The following is a 21,130-nucleotide window of genomic DNA, read 5'->3' as shown; positions in this document are numbered from 1 at the left end:
CTGACAAATATATACCAAAGAATTGCACTGAATATCAAAATCAATATATATGTTACCGCTAGGCTCTCTTGGAATGCAAGTACTGGCTTGACTTCCCAATATGCGATCGAATCCTCCCAGAGATAAACTCTTGGTTGTTAGCATATTTTGATGTCTTTTTCTAATTAAAAAAATAAATAAATAAACTTTAATAAAAAAATGTAGTGTTTGCAGGGCAAGAGTTGAGCAAAGAAAAATCCACAAGGCTGGACCACTGAGCCTGTCTGCCACATCCTTGGGGATAGCAGGGTGCCATACAGATCTGAGTGCAGGACCCTGGGCCAAACTTGCAGGTAAATCTTTTTGTGGAGCCTTAGGCTGCTTGTCAGTAGGGCACGAGGCACTGTTTTGGTGTGCAGTTTGGGTCATCTTCGGCCTCTTTGGGGTGGAAATGCGTGACCCAGCCTTGCAATGGCACATTGCTGGGTTTCATTGGGGAGCACAAGTCAGTTAAGAGAGTCTGGGGATTTCTTCCTGCCAACTAAAAGCTGCTTTTATTTTTGTGCATCCACTTGCTTCGTTCAGGTTTCCCCTTAACAGCTGGGTGGAGATGATGTACGATCAGTGCTCGTGAAGTCTGAGGGGTGTCATTAGCATGGTTAGCGAGCTAAGGATGGCAGGGGGCTGAGCCTTTTCCCTCGGCACCCTACCTGTCAGGCACCTTACGCTGCGGGGAGAGGGGCAGGGTGTCTGGCCAGGGATGCTGGTACCCCCGGTACACGAAATACTGATGTGCCCGTCTGTCTGCGGCTGGCTTTAGGCTTTTGGCACGGGTAGCGTAAACATGAACTGAACGTGACAGCAGGGAAGGGAGGGACGACTCGGGGGTGCGAACGTGTGCGCAGGGAGGAGGACGCTGCGGACAGGAGCAGCGCTGTGGAGGCTGAGCAGCGGCCCTGAGAGCGGGCTCCTGCCCCGGGCTCTTCCCCTGCGTGCAGCCACCTCCAGGCACAGCCGGGCCCAGCGCCATGCTGCTGGCGGAAGCACAGCCCGCGCTTCCGCCCTTCCCTTCCCTCCTCGCGGCCGCCGGAGCCCATTGGTAGCCGCCGCGCACCCGCCCTCGCGTCCCTCTTTGCTATTGGCTGACGGGCCTTCACTCAGCACCGCCGCTCGCCCGTCGGAGAACGGCGGGAGGGCGGCGTGAAGCCAGCGCTGAGGTCAATCCGCAGAGCCGCTGGGCAACCAATGGTGAGCGCTGCTCGCGGCAGCCAATAGCGGCGCAGCCCCCTCCCCTATATATAGCGGGGCGGGAGGGGAGCTGTTCTCTTTCCCGCCGCGCCGCGGTAGGGTGCTGGTGGCGCCATGGGCCCGAGTCGCGCTGCGCTGCGGGGTGCGAAAAGGTTCAAAAGCATCCCCCTAAAACCCAATAAAAAACCCGAATTCCCCCGAGCCGCTGTCCGATGATGAGCATCACTGCTGTTCACATCCCGACACGCTGTGACGACCGCTGTCGAGCTGAGGACGGCGGCTCCCCTCACCCCGTGCCCCCCGTTCGGCGCCCCTCACTGACGCCCCCTTTTCCCTTCTCCCCTGTCGCCAGGCCCCGGCTGAAGGAGGAGCCCGGTCCCCGCGGGAGCAGAGGCGGAGCCCCCCCCGGTCACCGCCCGGAAGGCGCCGGCAGCGCCCGGAAACGGGAGGCGGCGCCGGGGCTGCCACGTTGGAGCGGGCCCGGGACGGGTGAGAGCCGGCGCGGCCCCCGTTTCCCCCTTTTTTTTTTTTTTTTTAACCCCAAATCCCCCTCAGAAACCACGCTCGGGGCGGCGGGGCTTTCCTCCACGTTACACCCCTCTTTTTGGGGCGGCTTCAGGCTCTGCTGCTCTCCCACCATCTGCCGCAAAGACCCCATTTTCCCCCTTTTTCTAAGCATCGCCCCGCCACAAACACCCTTTTCCTCCCATCCCCTAACGAAACCAACTCCTGGCATCCCCTAATGCAGCCGCTATCAGCGTCCTCCTCTGCTTAATCTTTATCTTTTTTTTTTTTTTATTATTATTTTTTCTCCAGCAAAATGAAGCTGAAGGAGGTTGACCGCACTGCCATGCAGGCATGGAGCCCTGCCGAGCAGCACCCCATCTATCTGGCCACAGGTGAGTTCTGTGAAGCTGCTGTTACTGCCTTATAATTGGAAGGGGTGGCAGTTAGCTCATGTCTGGGAGGCTGGCGGTAGGTGACAACAAGCTTCCTCTCCTTCGTGTCAGGGTAAGGTGATAGCAACCCTCGTTGCTGGGACACTGCCCCTTGTTGCTTGTCTGCCACTTGCCAAGGGTTTCTGCCCGTCCTCAGGGAAAGATGGGCGTTCTCCCAAAGCTTTTTCTATTCATAAAAAACCCACTGAAGGCAACCACAGAGAAGAGAATTGCATAGAAATGTAAGTAATGCAAACAGCAGCCTGACTGTTTCTCAGAGCCCTTTTTGCAAGCATGACTTTTTTTAATGCTGCTTTTGGAGCTGCTCTTCTGCGTAGCATCTTTTCCTCGATGAGCCCGCTCCTTTGCAGGTACGTCGGCCCAGCAGCTGGATGCAACCTTCAGTACGAGTGCTTCCCTGGAAATATTCGAGCTGGACTTATCGGACCCTTCGCTGGATATGAAGTCCTGTGCCACCTTCTCCTCCTCTCACAGGTGAGCGGCGGGGTTGTCGCACGTGGTTTGCGCTGAAGGGCTGATGCGTGGGCTTTGGCTGCAGTTGAGGACAGAAGCTCTGCTGAAGGACGTCATTACAGCCATGTAAATGGGGCTGTATTTTCAGCTCTCGGGCAGTAACTTCAAGGCCTAAAGATCTAAGATTCTTTTGTGAGATTTTTGCCAAATGCAGTTTCCTGGGGCCTTAGAAGTTAGGTCTTGCCTTTAAGTAGATATGGAGGGATTGAAATGAGGTCTCTGCTGCATTTGCACACAGCAAGGCCCTGTTTCAGGACGTTCTCCAGATTCGGATAAATAACAGTTACAGTGGCTTTTGCAGGAGGAAGCACAAGGTGTGGGGCTGCTGTCAGTCCTGCAGCAACACTTTCCCTGGCTGCTGCTGTGGCTCGCAATCCCTGCCCTGCAGATGTTTCTCTTCAGATACGCAGGGCTGGAGAGGAACAGCCAGCACAGGCCCGGACTGCCTTATGCCTGAGCTGTGGCAGAGCTAGTGCTGACACTCCTTGCTGATCTACTGAGGGCAGAATGATGACATTGAGCCCCTGGGATTTTTTCTCCCTTGCTTTAAATGTGTCTGAAATTAGTCAAAGCTTGCCAAGTGGCGTTTGCTTTACTGACTTTCAGAACCTGTCTGCTGTGGCCAGGAGGATGTAGAGCTCCTTTAAAAATGCTTCTCTTGTTGAACAGCACAAGTGTTTGACTTTGCCCCCAGAAAGCACATTGCAACATTGCAAAGGAGGTTTTTGTCTTTTTTTTTTTTTTTTTGAAGACAACAACCCATGCCTTAGCTTATAAAGTACGTCAGGTTATATTTTGGTGTACAGCAAATGAAAATAGCTGGGCAAACAAATCCAGAAAAGATGAATTCAGCAAGAAGTTTTGCTAACTGTCCTGTGGAAAATGTGACGCTGCTTCTGTAGAACCACTCTTTATCTTGGAAGGAGCAAAGGGCAAGAAGAAAGTAATGGCACAGTTAACCCTGGGTTTTGTTCCTCATCCTTTCTGCTTTCTTTTAGGTTATTTACGTGTTGAATCTTGCTGGTGATGTAATGCTAGTGCCCTGATAGCCTGTTGCTCACCCCGTGTGTTCTAACCTTGCATAGTTAGGTGCAGAACCGCAAAAATCAGCGTACCCAGAGAGGGCCATTTCGGTTTGGTGTGGATGAGCGCACCATTACCGTGACCTGGGTGCTGTAGCGGGACAGTGACCACTGACACCGAGCTGCTGAGCACTTGGTGCTTACAGTATCTGTCAGCCAGCACATGCTCTTTGTCTGGCCTTCCCCAGCATGTATTTTAACATGCCAAGCTTGATGTGCTGTGAAGAGATCAGTCACAGGTAATCCCGAGAAAGCCAAGAGTCCAGCAGTAACACAGTGAAGGCTCAAGCAACTGCTCACCACCTTCCAGACCGTGTGGGTTTGCATTCTCCACGTGTTAACACCTGCCGTGTGACAGTGTGGTGTTTCAAGCAGAAGCATACCGTGCTTTGCATGGCTGAATACACAGGAATGCTGTCTTGATTATTTAACAAGTTGGAGCTGAAGTAATTTCTTCTTTTTTTTGTGGATGGACACAATGGTTTGAAAACATTTCCGGAAGTATATTTAATTCCTCCAGTTCAGCCTGGAAACTCGAGTGCAGTCCAAGTGACACGTGTCTGATGTGAGCAAGCCACTCACTGAGTATCCAGCACAACAGTTGAAAGTTTGCCCTTCCAGGAGCGCCTACAAGGAAAAGGATTTGGATTTTTTTTAATAGCTCCACCGACTTTCTCTCCCTTGTACGAACAGTTGGCCACATGTAGCAGAGGCTTACCTCCAGGCTGCAGCCTGCAGAGTGAAACGGGGTAGGTGGAGCTGACGGTGGATGGTTGTAGCCTGTGGGTGTCTGTCTTGCAGGTACCACAAGCTGATCTGGGGGCCGCACAGCATGACCGCAGGCGAGCGAGTCTCCGGAGTCCTGATCGCTGGGGGCGAGAATGGGAATGTCATTTTGTATGACCCAGCCAAAATCATAGCTGGAGACACCGAAGTCATCATTGCCCAGAAAGACAAGCACACAGGGCCCGTGAGAGCACTTGATGTCAACATGTTCCAGGTAGGTTTTCTGCTGTTTGACATGCACAGACATGGATGAGTGGCATGTCTTAACAAGTTACTACCTTACACGTATCGGTCCCTTTACCAGCCTTCCAGAAGGTTGACCTAAATCTGCTCTTTGCATCTTCATTAGTAAAAACCTGCCCTGTTGCTGGCATCTCGGGAGAGGGAATGAAGACTCATAGGTGTCCAGTTGATTCCTTCCCCTCATAATTTGATGTTGTCAGTGTTGCAGGTGTTTTTAGCTCGGCCTCAGTGTAAAATAGAGGTGGTTTTCTGTGCTGTTTTAACCAGTCTTCCCTTTCATTTCCCATAGGATGTGCTGATTTTGTCCTTGTGACGTTTTTCTGGGCTGTCACTCTTTTCTGGTGACATTTGATTTAAGGTGTCCCCTTTTGGGAGATGGCATCAACATCTCTAAATCTCCTCCCTGGAAAAGAGAGGCAGAACAAGCACACTGTACTGTGGTCTCTTATGGCAGAACAGCTCTCAAAATCAGCAAGCTTGCTCCATCATTAATGAGAGTTTAGTTCCTTGTAGATACAGCGGCTTGTTTTTTCTTCAGCCCCCTCCAGCTGCAAGGGAATTGAGTTGATTTCCCTTTCTAAATAGCACTTTTGTCCCCGGACACTTGCTTTCAGCAAGGCCATCCTTTGTTCATTGTGACTTCTCGAATGGTTTCCTCTCCTCTCCTGCCCCTTATGAAGTCGGGACTTGCTGGTCAGCAGACGTGGGATGCGATCAAAGGGCGTCCAGCAGCCCCTGCTCGCACCTCCCCACCCAGACTGCCGCATCCTGGCTGCAGCAGGGAGAGCTGCAGCACTGCCTCCCGGCCTGCCCCATCCCACACGTGGCACTGCTCTTCTGTCCGCTGTGCAGCCCCCTCATGGGCGATTGCCGCTGGGGCGGAGTGATCAGGAAAACAGAAATTTGGCTGTTGGCATGCCACTCTGTCTCTGTGTATGTTTTATTAACTCAGCAATCTCGAACGTTGCTTTTATTTCCTTAAGCTGCTCTGTGTGAACCAAAGGCTATATCCTGAGCTCGTATGAGAAATTGGCGCAGTCTTGTCCATCTGATGCTTCCCAGCAGCTAAGACTGTGAAAGCTGATGCTGAAAATACTCTTAGTGTCTGTTAATGTGTCTTACAGACTAATCTGGTGGCCTCTGGTGCTAATGAGTCTGAAATCTATATCTGGGACTTGAATAATTTTGCCACGCCGATGACTCCAGGAGTGAAGACGCAGGTACTAGATTGGTATTTGTTAAATGTTGTAAACTAGTGAAAAGCAAGAATGTCATTTATGTTGAGAGCTCATTAAAATCAACTTTAGAAGTTATATGGAAAAAAGAGACGATAGAAAGCAATTAATGGTAGTTAGTGATGAACTGCATTTCTCTCGATAATTGTTAGAGTCCTTGTACAACAGTTGTTTCCTATTAATGTAAGTAAAAATATAGTGCTTTACTGCATATTGTTCCCCACTGGCTTCTTGAAAAAAGGTCAAGAAAATCGGGCTTTTGCTGCTTGCACTGGGCTTTTATTAGTCCGTGGGGTTTGAAAAGCGGGTATTTTTGTTCGTGTGATGTGCCTCTGTTATGGCAGCAGCCCGTGTCCCTTCAGGAGAGCTCTCTGCGTGCAGCCAAAGTAGCTTTCAGTGAACGTGTATGGCAGCACGTTGGTTATCACAGCGCTATGTTTTGACTTCCATTAAGTCTCATGGAGAGTTTTTGCCCGGCTTCATACAAGGGTGACCAACCACCGCTGCCTTTCTGGGAGCACAGCCTGAGTGCTGTGTCGGTCAGTACCATCGTGTGCAGCCCCGCGAGGAACAGGCTGCTGTCATTCCCCTGCAGCAACTCGGGATGTGCAGACCTGGTTATCCACACCAGAACTGCAGTTACATTTCTGTTTCAAGGAGTGTTTAGGTGACAGCCTTTAGCCTCTCTTCAAAGATCTCTGGGGAAGAAAATAGCCTTTCGTCCTTGGTCTTGTGAAGGAGCTGGAAGAATGAGAGGAAGTTGTTAAAAAAAACATGTACTTTATGCAGCTCTTGTTAGGAAATTATGCAAGAACTTTGTAGTTACTGGAAAATCAGTGTACTACTGCGTGGGAAGTTGGAGGCAATGAAGTAAGGAAATAGAATGAGCAGAAATCTGGAGTTCAAAGATTTCTACTTTAAAACTGTTAGTGTGGATACTTTGTGTGGGATGGGTACTTCATTATCACATGGACAGATATTTTGGGAACCTTGGTTTTGTTAAGGATCTCTGTGTAGGATTTTCTACGTTGACAGCTTTTTCAGGGCTCTACCCTGCAGCAGGTGTATGTAGGAAAGCAGAATACTCGCAGTACCTGGGATGAATCTCCTTGCAAACATGTTATGTAGCGAGGCCCAAAGAGAAAGCATTTTGAGGCCTTGCTTTGTTAAGGGTGTGACAGGCTGTTCTGTGTGCCCGGCAGCCTCTCGAGGACATCAGCTGCATCGCCTGGAACAGGCAAGTCCAGCACATCCTGGCATCTGCCAGCCCCAGTGGCCGAGCCACTGTGTGGGATCTCAGGAAGAACGAACCCATCATCAAAGTCAGTGACCACAACAACCGGGTGAGTTAGCTCTTGTGAGGAGGTGTGCGGGGAGCTACAGGGGGTCTCTTGGCATGGGGTGCTCCTTCTGTACGTGACACGGAGATTGTGGTGCTTGCTCCAGTTCTTTACAACACGATGAACATCAGTCAGTGCTCTTAGAAGGCTGTGTACGTGCAGAGGGCTTGCCTTTCACCAGTAGAGCTTGACAAGGGCAGATCTTGAACAAGACAGTATGAAGTCACCTTCTTGAGAGGGCCTTCAGGAACTAACTGCATCTCTCCTTGCTAATGGAAACAAGGAGAGCATCCCACCTTGAGTGCAGTCAGAAACAATGCCCAGAAATATAGCTGCAAATTGGCACTTACCTGAAGACCCTGCTTTCCTCTTGCTTAGACCTGTTTAGGCTGGTTGTCTTCTGTTCTCTAGCACTGTTGAGTTACCCTGTGCTGTGGCACGATGTTATCCTTCAGATGCACTGCTCGGGCCTGGCATGGCACCCCGATGTTGCTACCCAGATGGTCCTGGCCTCGGAGGATGACAGATTGCCCGTGATTCAGATGTGGGACCTTAGATTTGCCTCCTCGCCGCTGCGTGTTTTGGAAAGCCACACAAGGTATGAGAAAAGCCGGAAAGGCTTCCTTTTATGGGGCCTGCTGGTTGGAAAGGACAGGCCTCACATTAAAAACACCTTCCCCCTGAAAAAAGTGACATTCCTGATTTGTTTTATGCTGTACAAGAGGGAGCTGGAGTTCAAAGAAGTAGCAGAAGCTTGCTTTAAAAAAATACAAGTTTGCACGATGTAAAGGCAAACACACCCTTCTGGTACACTGGTATCGACACTCTCCTACAGAGAGTGTCGAATTCAATTTTCATGTATGGTGGCTGGACCCTTAGAGCTACTCATGCAGAAAATAGCATCTATTTCAGTATATCAAATGCTGGTAACGTTTAATAGCTTCTTAAAACAGAGGGAGGAGGGGGGAGGGCATTTTGAGGTGGAATGCTCAGATACAGTACCAACTCAGTTAAACACATGCTCCGAGTTACCAGTTTTCATTTATATTAATCTGTTACTTGGTTGTGACTTTTCACACAGGGGTATCTTGGCCATTGCTTGGAGTATGGCAGATTCAGAGCTGCTGCTTAGCTGTGGGAAGGATGCTAAAATTCTGTGCTCCAACCCTAACACGGGCGAGGTACTGTATTCACACAACTTACTGAAGTCTCAGTCTGTTTCGAGATTGCACAGTGGCATATGTAAAGGAGCATTTTTTAAAAGCCATTGATTTTTCTCGTGTTGTTTTACCCATTCTAGCAGTATTTGCTTCCCTGAATTTTCACTGAGAAGGGGAAGGAGAAGGGGATGGATCTTTGTTCGCAGTCCTAGGAATTATGCTGCTGTGGGGTATTTCTCCGTGTTTACTTGTGGTTGATACGTGTGCCTCCTTGAGCTTGTCTTGGTGCTGCAAGACTGCTCCCTAGTCTAGCTAATCTTACACGTGGGTCCATACTGCTTTTCTGCACCTATTTAGTAGTGCAGAAAATTTATCTGTCTCATAAGGGATAGACACGGACGTCACTAAACTGGGTGGATCCTCTTTACAGACCATGTGAGCATTTGCCCCCAGACCATGACACTGTTGGAGGGCTTCTTGCCTTCAGTGTAGGCAAGACAGTCCTGGTGGACAGGGAGATACGTGTTTCCAAAATTCAGACACGGGTGAAGTACAAAAGCTGAGTAAGACAAAAAGTGGGGGTGGTAAATGTGTGATGTAAGCTGGATGCTGTGCTGCTAAGAAGGCTTTACATTCGGATGACTCATACCACTTTTTATTTAAGGTAAAAGTGTTTCCTAGGAGACAGCAAGGCAGCTACCATTTTGTTTCTTCAGCAAAAAATTGTTAAGACAAGTGAAAAATAATTTCTTAGTTTGTGGTTAAATGCCTCCTGTAGCAGAAGGCTTTTCTGGTCCGGGGCAGGAGAGACCGTCTACTCAGAGTGCAGGTTTTAACTTTCCCAGTTATCCCCCAAAAGTCAGTAGCAGCACACGCAGCACAGACATATGCTTCCTGCCTAGCTGGTCACGTGTGAATTAAACAGAAGATTTAATGGGAGGAGGAAATAAAGCAGCGGTGTGTGGTAGTGTCCTCTGATCGTCACATCCTGCCCACCATCAGTGTGTACGGGTAGTGTGGAGGCTGCTGGGGAGCAAGAAGAGCAGCTTGTTCTCAGGGCAGCCAGGAAGATGCTGTTGCTGCTCATGGTGTTTCCTAAAAGCTCTGATATGTTGGACTTGGTTTTGTTGCCCAGGTGCTGTATGAGTTGCCAACCAACACGCAGTGGTGCTTTGACATCCAGTGGTGTCCCAGAAACCCTGCCGTCCTGTCCGCTGCTTCGTTTGACGGGCGGATCAGCGTTTACTCCATTATGGGAGGCAGCACGGACGGCTTGAGGCAGAAGCAAGTGGACCAGGTATTGAGAAGCATGCAGCTGAGAAAGTGGACGGGGAGAGGAAAAAGCATGGGCTCAGGGAAGCCTTCAGTGGGTGTTGCAACTCTGTGTTCACAGGAGTACTAATCCAGTGCAAAAAAAAATCATGCTGTTTGGCTTATTGGAGATGGCATCTCAGAATTCCCCCCCCCCTTTTTTTTATTTTTGTCAAAGCTTTCGTCCTCCTTTGGGAACCTGGATCCATTTGGTACAGGACAGCCCCTCCCGCCCCTGCAGCTTCCCCAGCAGACTGCCCCACAGAGCGTCGTTCTGCCCCTAAAGAAACCACCCAAGTGGATCCGGCGACCCGTGGGAGCATCATTCTCGGTAAGCAGGGGCCAAGGCTGGCCAGGCAGGGAGCGAGACAGCAGTAGCACCTGCAAAGTACATCTGGAAGAGGGGAATTGGTCATCATGCTCCATCTTGGATGATGGTTGTAATGCTTGTCATGCTCCACCTTGGATGATGCTTGTGCTGAGATGCTTGTGGGAACATCTGGAGTGAGCAGTTGGGACAGCAAGCCAGCAAAAGCATGACAAAAAAATGCTTGGGAAAAAGCAACTGGGGAGCCTTGTGTTCCCACTAGGCGCTTGTTTTTTTTCTGTTTTGGGAGCTAAGGCTTTGCTTTTATTTCTGTGGTGTTGGCTCACATCAAAAAGAATGCCTATTTGGGGGGTGGGGGACAATAAGTTGGGCAAGTAGCTGAGACTTCAGTGCAGCTTGAAGGTATCGTCTCGCTGCAGAGAAAAATAACTCAGCCCTAATGGAGGTAGCTGGAGTCTCTGTAGCAGCACGCAGGCCAAGGTTCCTCTGCGGTTGTCGGCCTGGCAAGGCCCTGCTTTTCATAAGAGCAGTCACCTGCTATTCAGCTCCACTAAGGGCTTGTTTTTGTGACTCAGAGGCCATTTCCCAAGAGACCTACAGATTTTAGGCAGTCCACTTGAAATGGATTTCTGTGCCAAAATACTACCCGATTTTCAGCAGTGTATGTCTGCTTATTCATTATCTCATCCATGTCTAAATCAACTTGGAGCTGTAAACTGAAATAACATAAGCCCCTTCCATTTTTTTCCCCTTTGGATTTCTTTCCATGTGATGAGGTCGTTCACTGCCAATCTCTCGGTAGACTGACAGACAGTAAACTAGCTGCCACAAGCGGGGTACACATCATGCTTGAGCGTGTAGTTAATGATGCATAGGATCCTGTAGTGTGTTCTGAGTTTACCCCAGTAGGCGGCCAAGCTTCATGTAGCTGCTCACTGGTTGCCCTGCAAGTGGGATGGGCAAGAAGATAAGGATAGAAGTGAGAAAATCCATGGGCTGAGATAAAGACAGTTCAATAGGTAAAGCCAGAGCTGTGTGTGCAAGCAAGTTAAGATAAGGAAATTGATCCAGCCACATCTGTCTTCATGCAGATTTATAGCCATTGAAGGAAGTGGGGCTTCGACATGTGTCATGTTTTCTTGGGAAATGCCATAACTTGGAAGGTCCCTGTTCCCACCACCACTTCCTCTTTGTTTACCCCAGCTTTTATTGCTGAGCATGACACCATATGTTATGGGATATCCCTTCGGGCAGTCTGGGTCAGCTGTGTCCCCTGCCAGCTCCTTCTGCACCCCCAGCCTCGTCGCTGGCAGGGCAGCCTAAGAAACAACCTCAATGCTGTGTAAGCACTGTCCAGCAACAGCTAAAACATGGGTGCATTATCAACGCTGTTTTGGGCAGAAATCCAAAACATAGCATCATACAGGTGGCTAAGAAGCGAATGAACTGTATCCCCGCCGTAACCAGCACAACGTTGCAGAAGCATGAGATAAGCTGTTTGTGCTGGCCACTGTGCAGACAGATTTCTCAGGAGTTCCTAGACCAGGTCCTCAGCCTGAGGGGAAAAAAGGCATAGGAATAGTTGTGTCTATAAACCCACTTGAATGTGCACACGCTTACCAGCAAGCTGCTTCATTGCATAGTGTCATGTGCTGGTGGAAGAACGCCATGAGCTGATGCCAGGAATGATTGTCCATTGAATGATAAGCATATATGCATTAAACAAAAGCATGCATACATATGTGTGTGTGCATAGTTTGTGTATACTTGTATTTTCACATGTCACGTGTGTCCTCAATTCCAGTTTGGAGGCAAGTTGGTTACATTTGAGAATGCCAAGCCTCAGCAGCAGCCAGGCATCGATCAGCAGCAGCAGCGTCACCACGTCTACGTGAGCCAGGTTGTTACAGAGAAGGAGTTCCTGGCACGCTCCAACCAGCTGCAGGAGGCTGTGCAGTCTGAAGGCTTCATCAGCTACTGCCAGAAGAAAATTGACATGGCCCAGGCTGACTTTGAGAAGAATGTGTGGGCTTTCTTAAAGGTAACAATAACAGCAGTCGGGGACTTCCCCATGGACCTGGAAAGCCAGTGCAGACATGGTTTATTCTGCATGTTACAGTGTTGTAGCAGAGGAGGAGTTAGGAACAGAAAGTGCAGACTGGGGAAATGGTGCTCGTTAGGCTCTGTTGGTAGGGGTGGCTCAACAGAAGAATGAGAGTCCCAGAGTCAGGGCCCTTGGGACACCACAGGAGAAGACACAGCTTGTGAAAGGTGTTTTGTGTTTTAGTCATCCCCTATCGCTACGTCTTTGTGCCTGCTTTTCACTGTTTGCTGTGAATATGTAGAGGTTCCTAGGTGAAGCAGATTTGCAGACAGTTAACCTCCATTAACCAGATTGAAGCCTTGTTTAACTCCTCAGCTGCCCAGCTCACTGAAACCTTTGTCATGTTTGTTTTTTTTTCCCTCTCTCAGTATTCACAGTCACTGTTCCAGTCAAGTGAAAAGCCAGCTGGGTGAGGGTGTGGAAATGATGAATTGAAATATATTCTTTGTAACTTTTATTTAAGGTGAATTTTGAAGAAGATTCACGTACCAAATATCTTGAGCTGTTGGGATACAGGAAGGATGACCTGAGGAATAAGGTAAATGTGCCTGGGAGCTGTGCTTGTGTTAAATGCTTTGCTGCTGATGGCTGTATCTGCCAAGTATAATTGATGTAATCATTTACATGTGGGACTGCAAGAGCCACTGCCGGTAATCCATAAGCTGTTCCGTACATGAAACTTTTATACACAACGCTATTTTCAGTGTGTTTCTCATCAGACAGTATTTGTCAGCACTGAAGCTTCCTAATAGCTGTAAGACCAGTGGTACTGGATCCTCTGTGTAAACATGGCTGACTTGAATATTTGTGTTATTTGAGGAATTCCTTTGTTCCAGATGGTACTAGAAACCTTGAGTAATTCTGATATTTTTACAGCACTTGCGGTTTCCTCTGGGTTTTATTAGCTATGTCATCTTGCAATATGGTTGTACAATAAGAATTTCAAAGCACCCGACATACTTCAGAGGCCTGTTTACATCTGAGTGTCCCTTGCTGATGGGAAATTTTCACCCATCCAAAGCTTTGGTATTTGTTGTTACAGTTTGTGTGATCTTGTTGATGTCTGACATCTTGATTTTGTAGTATCACTGAATCTCATCTGGTCTTAGGCCTTCTGGTTAAATAGGCTGCCCAGGGAAGTGGTTGAGTCACCATCCCTGCAGGTCTTTAAAAGACGTTGAGATGTAGAGCTTAGGGATATGGTTTAGTGGAGGACTTGGTAGTGTTAGGTCAGAGGTTGGACTGGGGGATCTTAGAGGTCTCTTCCAACCTAGGTGATTCTGTGATTCTGTGAACATGCAAGCACTCTTCAGTGTTTCATTAACTACTTTGATAACCCAGGATAGTCCGTTTTTGTGGGGGCTGACTTTTGGTTTTAGGAAAAAAGAAAACAAAGTTCACACATGACTACATTTGGAAAGGCAAACTGGGTTACAGGAAGCAATTTGTACATCTTAGGAGTGGAACATTCTTCCAAGATGGAAGAACATTGTTATCTTAGTGGTATAAGGGGATACTTGCTGTGCATTTTGGCTCCTAGCTGCTGGCAGTGCTGTACCCAGGAACTGTCTATTGCTTTATCAGTTCTGATTCAATGGATATTTGAATGTGTGACTCAGTTCCCTTGTATCAATCTAATGTTCGTTTTGAAAGAGTGGCTCTGTGAAAATGGCATCACGTTTATGAATTAAATGGCCTCCAGGCCAAACTCATTATGGCTAGCAAAAACATTACCTTGTCTGTAACAGTTTGTCCTCAGCATCTAAATTTTTATAGTGTGACTCAAAGACAAGCACGAGACAAATCATGTCTTCTAAAAGCAGCTTGCAGTTGAAGTACTCACGTGCAACTTGGTCCCGCTTCTGCAGATGGAGCAGTGCTGGTACTGTGGGGGCAGACGGGAGTCCACCGCCACTGCTGCTCTTGGGCTGATGGGCACTGCCCATGGGGAAGAGCTGGGCGCGACTGAGTTGAGTGGCCTGGGATGCTGGACTTAGCCCATCGTTTTCCTGAATCACAACTTGCTTTTCATCTTACTGATAGAGTGGGAAAAGCTTAAAAAAAATAAAATAAAGCCAGTGACTTCAGCTTCTTGGAATCAGTTAGTAAGAACGTGGTGTTGTATTTTATTATTTTGAAAAGCTGGGATTGTTATATGTGAGTCAAGTCCTGGTTTTCTCCTTTCTATTGTATACTAATGATTTAAAAAAAAAAAGAAAATTATCCCTAGCTATTTGAGCTTTTTTTTCTTTTTTTTTTCTTCTTTTTTTCCTTCTTTGTGAAAACCAGCCTGTGGAGGTAAAACACAGCTTGCTAAATTCAAGGCAATAGATGATTATTAGCAGCATTACTAAATCCAGGCTTCTAGATGTCCAACTAATGTGTTTTTTTGTGTGTGTGTTTTAAACTCGGTACATGAAATTGGCATTTTGAGGGCCCCAAAATGAATCTGGAGTCTTGGTTTGCTTTTAAAGGCAGTAAAAGTTGGGGATTTAACTCTATACCTTAGAAAGTTCTACCCTGAGGCCATATGACTGCTGTGCTTGAAACCACAGCTTCCTGACCAGTTCCCTGTTCCAGCAAGGTTGTCACCATTTCATTTTCCTTAATCAGTGCAGACAGAGGGTTTTTTCTTGTATGCTCTGATAATATTTTTATTACTGTGGTTTCCAGCAGCTCTAGTGAGGTTTGAGGCCCTCAAGTTAACAATTAAACCTTTAGAGACATAGAGAAGTTGTTGTTTCCACCAGAGCTTGGGGTACACAGGGCTTAGCAGTAAATCCATCACCAGGCTGGGAAAGGAAATGGCTCTAGCTTCACGTTGACTGTTGTGCAAGCAGCAAAGTAGCTACGTTTGCCAGTTGTACGGTTGGAGAGATTGGTGAGAAGTCTGTCCCTAAAATAAACGGGCACTTAATAAATCTTGGTTGTTCTTTTTAGATTACGTCAGCTCTGAATAAAGAGGGTCATGCAGACGGTGAACTGGGAGAGGTAAGCAAAGACGTACGTGTTCAACTCTCTGTGTAGTTTTATAATGCCATCGTAATGTGCAAAGCAAGAATAACTTAACTTTCTGCTTGGTAACTGTCCCAGACAGAGTGAGTCAGCCAGAAATAAGTCAGCACAGGACAATTTCCTACATTCAGTAGGATGAAGGTACCTGTGTAGGATACAGGACTGCTTTTCTGCCCTCAAACCTCCTCTCATTTTCTATCAGTGGGCCGTCACAGGTTTTGGTGAAAGGTCTCAGGGATGTCCCCCTACTTTTTCCTTTTGCTGCCCACGTCCCACCCGCCATTGCACTTTGCTGTCCATGAGGTAGGACAGAGCCTTGCTGCTTGGCGTCTGGTGTCAAGAACAGCACCTTCCCCGGGCTTAAAAATAAATAAATAAATAAAGACCAAGAGTTGGTTCTGTAACACTGCCCTGCCTGACAGATTCTCATCATGCAGGCACTGCCTGTAGTAACAGCCTGAGTCCACCGTGGGGAGCGTTGTTCTTGTGCTCTGCGCATCCTGGATGTTGTCTGTAGTGGCCTAATGGGGAAAAAAAGATTTGCTGCACATTTTCAGGTGTTTAAGATTGAAAGATACCGTGCAGTAGTAAAGAGCAAGGAAATAGAGGCCTCTACCACGTTTGTCGTATTGGCGCATGTACTGCCAATGCATTTCACTGCTTTGCAGGCTGGCTCTGACTATCGGTTGGAAGGTGGCTGTTCTCTGCAGTGCAGAGTATTTCTTTCTCTTCTGCTGGCTCTTTTTATTTTATGGCATCTTCTCTCTGCTGAAGGCTCCTGCAGAATCTGATGCACCTGTACCGAACGAGAGGGATGAAAGCCAGGCTGCAGAGGAGCCGTTCTTGGGAGAGGTATCTGTTGTCCTCTAGACTAACCCTGTTAGCATTTCATCTTGTTGCCTTTTCCTGCTGCTGAGTATTTCTGGAAATGCAAGAAGTTACTGAGAATGAGGAAAATGTGGGCTCTTGTTAAGTTCCACGGGGCTTTCTCATCAGTCGCAGCCATCACACAGACAGGTTTTGGTCGCGGTGAAGAATGTGTTCCTTACCTAACAGTCCAGTCAGCACCAGACCCAAGGACCATCATCGGCCGTAACTTTCACTCTGACATTTGGCTAACACATACTAAATGATCTGCTGCCATCACTCTCATGCATTCCTCATTTTTTTTTTTTTGTCTTTTATCACTGCTTTCTTCTTTCCCTCTGGTTGATAAGTTACTGAGCAGTCAACTTATTGCTGCTCTGCTTCTGTTTAGAGCCCTTTGTGGAGATGTAACTGTGATACTGGGGGAAAGGGGAAACACTAGTTGGTTCCACTGGGCGCCAGCCCATTTGCACCTGAACAGGGAGTATCAGTCTTCAGTAGTTAGCTCTCTTAGCTCTGTTGCAACAGTTTGGCCAGGTTTATTGAGGCCATTCTGTGCTCCACACCAGCGCTTCCTGCAGCTGTTGTTTGCTTCTGCCTGTCTGAACAGCGCTGTTTTCACGAACAGGTCCGTGATTTGAACTGAGGACCCAGCCTGTGTTGCATGAGGTTAATAGCACTGAAAATATCAGTGTCCCCCCCTAGGGTAGAATTTGAGCTGTTAGCCCAGCAATATTGATTTGCAGCATTGTGTGAGCTTCCCAGTGGAGTCAAACTCGTGCTTGTCTGTCTGCAGTTGTCTGTGACAATGAGGATGGTGGTTAAGGGCTCACGTGTTGGAGCAGTGCAGCTGTCAACTCCACATAACAGCATGTTAAGGACACCAAAATGGAGCTGTCTTTAGCTGGCATGCTTGACTGTTAGTTTATCAGCCTGTAGCAGTGAATCCCTGCATCTGTTTGACCGCGTGAGGTTTTTACCGTACGTGATTTACAAGACACCTCATAACCAATCTCTTCTAAGAGAAACTTCCCAGCCAAACACAACCATAGCCTGACAGCATGGCTGGTAAATATTTGTGAGGTTGGCCTGGAGCCACGGGTGATGCACGAGGGAGTGCTGTCGCATACGTGAAGTGAACGGGCCCAGCCACAACATGCTCTCAGCTGATACCAACCATGCGTCACGCAACATCTGACAGCAAATTAATTTTGCAGACTGCCTCTCTCATGAACCAAGCGTAACGCTTGTTGCAGTTTTGCCTCCCTGCTCCAAATGCTCTGTCAGCTGTGTGGCTGTTGTTCATCCTCCCCAGTACTGTTCCACGAATCAGCATGTAAGCAGGGTGTTCTTACCAGGCCTTTCCTCTTCAACTTCCACTGCTTGTACTGGCACACCGACTTACAGCAGAGGAGACCGTTTTTTTCACAATTTATGGTGGAGAGAGACTTGGTTCTTGGTATTATAAATTGAGGAGAGGTGCTGAAAATCCCCAAATTCAAAAGCTTGCAATAATGACCTCCATCTTAATTCCTGGGGGAGCCTTAGAGAAGCTGCCATCTGCTGAGCACTCTTGTACGGATCCAGCAAAGTACTTAAGCCTGGGTAGAGCACTCTGAACTTCTGTGTTCAAAGCAGAGCACACATCCATGTGTTTGTTAAACTGGGGTGTGTGCCTGATGCAGGTGTTTGGAGGGTGAGCTGAAACTCTACATGGAGCAAAATGAAACCTGTGCGGCATTATGGGAGGCTCTTCTTGGTGGGGACTGTACATGGAATAGGAGGGAAAGGAGAACATCTGATTTTGTGGCTGTTTTGCTTTGAGAGGGTTGTATGTGTGTGGGCAGGGTGCACCAGTGCAAAGCAGTACCCAGGATCCAGGTGTCTGGTTGGTGGTTTTTGTGGTCGCCAGGTAAGCACACTTAGGCTTCCGTAAGCCCTCAGTGGTGGTAAATCTGGGGGGTTTGCTGCTTTTTTCCCCTTGGCATCTACTGTACAAAAAAAAATGGTCTGTTCACAGAGATCAGAGCTTTTGTAATGGTGCATTTACATACACCAGAGGTTTTTGATAAGCACACTGTGAGAAGTCTTGACTTAGGAGCTGACTTGGTGCAGGCACTGGGAGAAGTTGATTCCATGTGCTGAAGCACTTTTATAACAGATGACAGGTAATAATCTTCTTCTTCAAAACTAATGACCTCTTAGGGGACTGGCAGGTGAAGGTCTACCTTAACTCCTAGTGCAGGAGCCATATTGTTTAAAGATGCGTGTATGCATTCCAAGTGGGAACCTAATCTCAAAAAACTTGCTTTTTCTTTCTCTTAGAGGGTGAAAGACAATAAGCAAGAAACTGAAGATTTGGGATCTGCCAAGAAGACGTTCAACATCTCTGTCAGTGGAGGTAAAAAAAAAAAAAAAAAAAAAAAAAAAAGAGAGAGAGAGAAAGGGGGGGTATCAATTTCATTGTATGTGCTGATGCTTATAAATAATAATGTTGCTACTGGTGTTCCAGTGAGAAGGAAACTTCTGCACGGATTATGAAGGATTATGACTGGCTTCTGTTACTCCTCTCATTGTACTCATGTACCTCGTGGCTGTAATGTGGCTACTCTGAGAGGGATTACACTTATCATAGAAGAACATGCACCTGGTCAGGCATGAAGCATGTTAACCTCACTGTTTGTAAAGAAACTTCTAGGGGATCTTGAGTAACACAGAAGCCATCCAAACCCTGCCTAGGTTTGACTTTGTTTCCAGTAATGTATGTGGGGGAGTTGTTTCAGAGGTTGTTTAGAAAAATGCTGCCTGTGAAGTACCAGCATCTTGCTCTGCAGCAAGGTAAATGATGCTTGACAGCATCCCACCTGAGCGTCCTGTGACCACAGTGCAACTGGAGATGAACTTGGAGCATCCCTCTAAGTACCTGCGTGGGGCAGGCTGCTTTGCAGAGGAAGTTGTGCAGTGTTGTAGAGCTGGACTGGATCACCAGCTGTTGCATTTCTTGGTGACTCTTCTGCCATGGTCTGAAAAGGCACTTCTCTCTTGCAGATGTGGATGGCTTGATTACCCAAGCTTTGCTGACTGGTAACTTTGAGAGCGCAGTAGATCTCTGTTTGCACGATAACCGCATGGCTGATGCCATTATCTTGGCCATCGCAGGCGGACAAGAGCTGCTTTCTAGGACACAGGAAAAGTACTTTCTGAAGATGCAGAGCAAAATCACCAGGGTATGTATCTTCAGCTAAGAAACAACCTGCATCTAGACTCTTGACAACCCCTTTTCACCTTAGAAGTTTTCTTGCTATCTCACAGGTTTGTTTCTGTGGGAAGCTAATATGTATTCCAGTTTTCCACAATGTCTCAGAGCAAAAGGATTTTTTTTAATATATTTGATGGATAAGAGGCACAGTGCATGGATATCACTGACGTGTTCTTCACCTTGTTTCCAGTATCTCTGAGATGCACGTACACTAGGAGATTCTCACTGTTAAATATCTTAAACAGTGTACTCTTCAGTCTCCTGACATGTTTTCAGGTGCTGTGCAGGATCTGTGCTCAGTGCCAATAGCTTTGTTAAGTAATGCCTGGGGTCAATCTGAACAGATTTTGCTGATGCTTTGTCTCGCTGTGTGCACAGAAGGTATATACAAGGTAATCTCAGCACACTGCTGCTGTGTGCAGGAGGCAGCATGTTAGGGCCAACCAGTTATTGATTCTTCTCAGATTTTTGCCATGCTAGGGACTGCTGATGCTGCTCTTCTAAACCTTCCTTTGTGAGTACTGACATGACCAGCAAAAGAAGGCTGAGACAGGAGAAGTGGCCTTAGAAGAGCAGATGACAGCTGGTGTCTAGCAAGGATGGCTGCTTTTACAGGAGGGGAGAAAGTTCCTCTTACTCTTCAGCAATACACTGGCAAAGAAAGGCATTTGATGCAGTAGCAGGAGGCAACCTATAACCTGGGCAGCTGCTGAAGTAGTTTCCTGGAGCAGGACTGACTGCCACACAGCACAGTCATTTGGGGAGTTAGAGCACTCAGCCTCACAGGCTGCAGCCAGCCCGTAGGTGGAATTTTGTTGGTCACCATCTGTGAGCCAGTTTGAGATGGGAACGGTTTGCATTTCTAGTATGACAAGAGGAGAATCTCAAGTATTAACACTTGGCAGGTTTTCTTCCCCCCAGCTTCTTTGCTGCATTTGGTCTAAACAAAAGAAAACTTGGTACCAGGTGGGAAATGAGTGCTTTACTGAGTTCATCCTTCAGAGAAAGGTGTTTTTATGGAGAGCTGACCTTATCTCTGCCTGTGCTAACAAGTGGGCGATGACCTTGTTGTTACGACATTGTAGTTGTTATTCAAGTGGTGGTGGTTCTTTTCTGGCCCAAACTGCACCCTTAGTGCTTGTTCAGCTGTTTCTGAGCTTGAACTCTTGGCATGACAAGGGCTTTGTTCACTAGACTGAAGCACAGCTGCCAAGCCTGTCTTTTGTCTGAAGCAGAATAACTGGAGGCGGTGTTTGAGACAGAAGAAACTGGAATTTCACTTTAATGGGTTGTGGACAGACAGCCTGTGTGCATGAGTGAGGGTCAGGTTACCACAGCCGGCTCAGATGCAGTGGGAATAAGTCAATCAGTGGATAGAAATTACACTGTACTGGGGGAAAAAAAAAAGGAAATCCTACCAAGATCGTAACTGTGGTCTCTCTCTTTTGGCCCCAGCTCATCACTGCAGTTGTAACAAAGAACTGGAAGGAGATTGTGCAGTCTTGTGATCTGCAGAATTGGAGAGAGGCTTTGGCTGCTGTGCTTACTTACGCCAGGCCGGATGAGTTTGCAGCCCTTTGTGGTAAGGATGCTTTACAGACCAATGATATTTATCCCACTTACTGCAAAAACTGCACTTTGCTGCTGTTTTTTCCCTTCAGGTAAATTATTGTAATGCCTCGCTAGCTTCTTTGATGGGTC

The 21,130-nt window shown here is 47.5% G+C and overlaps 1 protein-coding gene across 12 annotated transcripts in view; it reads left to right on the top strand.

Annotated features, from left to right (window-relative positions):
* The first annotated feature begins 1,518 nt into the window (after positions 1 to 1,518).
* SEC31A (SEC31 homolog A, COPII coat complex component) overlaps positions 1,519 to 21,130 on the top strand; it is a 38,797-nt gene continuing 19,185 nt past the window's right edge. For 3 of the 12 annotated variants that reach the window (XM_035324558.1, XM_035324557.1, XM_035324556.1), the window contains exons 1-17: positions 1,519 to 1,716; positions 2,044 to 2,126; positions 2,537 to 2,660; positions 4,583 to 4,781; positions 5,935 to 6,030; positions 7,248 to 7,388; positions 7,841 to 7,983; positions 8,467 to 8,566; positions 9,681 to 9,842; positions 10,035 to 10,187; positions 11,989 to 12,225; positions 12,752 to 12,826; positions 15,229 to 15,279; positions 16,078 to 16,155; positions 18,496 to 18,571; positions 19,219 to 19,397; positions 20,885 to 21,011. In XM_035324558.1, the coding sequence (XP_035180449.1) occupies positions 2,048 to 2,126; positions 2,537 to 2,660; positions 4,583 to 4,781; positions 5,935 to 6,030; positions 7,248 to 7,388; positions 7,841 to 7,983; positions 8,467 to 8,566; positions 9,681 to 9,842; positions 10,035 to 10,187; positions 11,989 to 12,225; positions 12,752 to 12,826; positions 15,229 to 15,279; positions 16,078 to 16,155; positions 18,496 to 18,571; positions 19,219 to 19,397; positions 20,885 to 21,011 (2,020 nt within the window). In that variant the 5' untranslated portion in view covers positions 1,519 to 1,716; positions 2,044 to 2,047. The remainder of the gene's footprint in view (positions 1,717 to 2,043; positions 2,127 to 2,536; positions 2,661 to 4,582; positions 4,782 to 5,934; positions 6,031 to 7,247; positions 7,389 to 7,840; positions 7,984 to 8,466; positions 8,567 to 9,680; positions 9,843 to 10,034; positions 10,188 to 11,988; positions 12,226 to 12,751; positions 12,827 to 15,228; positions 15,280 to 16,077; positions 16,156 to 18,495; positions 18,572 to 19,218; positions 19,398 to 20,884; positions 21,012 to 21,130) is intronic. The other 9 variants (XM_035324564.1, XM_035324559.1, XM_035324568.1 and 6 more) reach the window with 7 other exon arrangements.

Source organism: Oxyura jamaicensis, chromosome 4 (assembly GCF_011077185.1).
Source record: "Oxyura jamaicensis isolate SHBP4307 breed ruddy duck chromosome 4, BPBGC_Ojam_1.0, whole genome shotgun sequence".
NCBI lineage: Eukaryota > Metazoa > Chordata > Aves > Anseriformes > Anatidae > Oxyura > Oxyura jamaicensis.
This window is presented reverse-complemented; position numbering and strand designations above follow the sequence as displayed.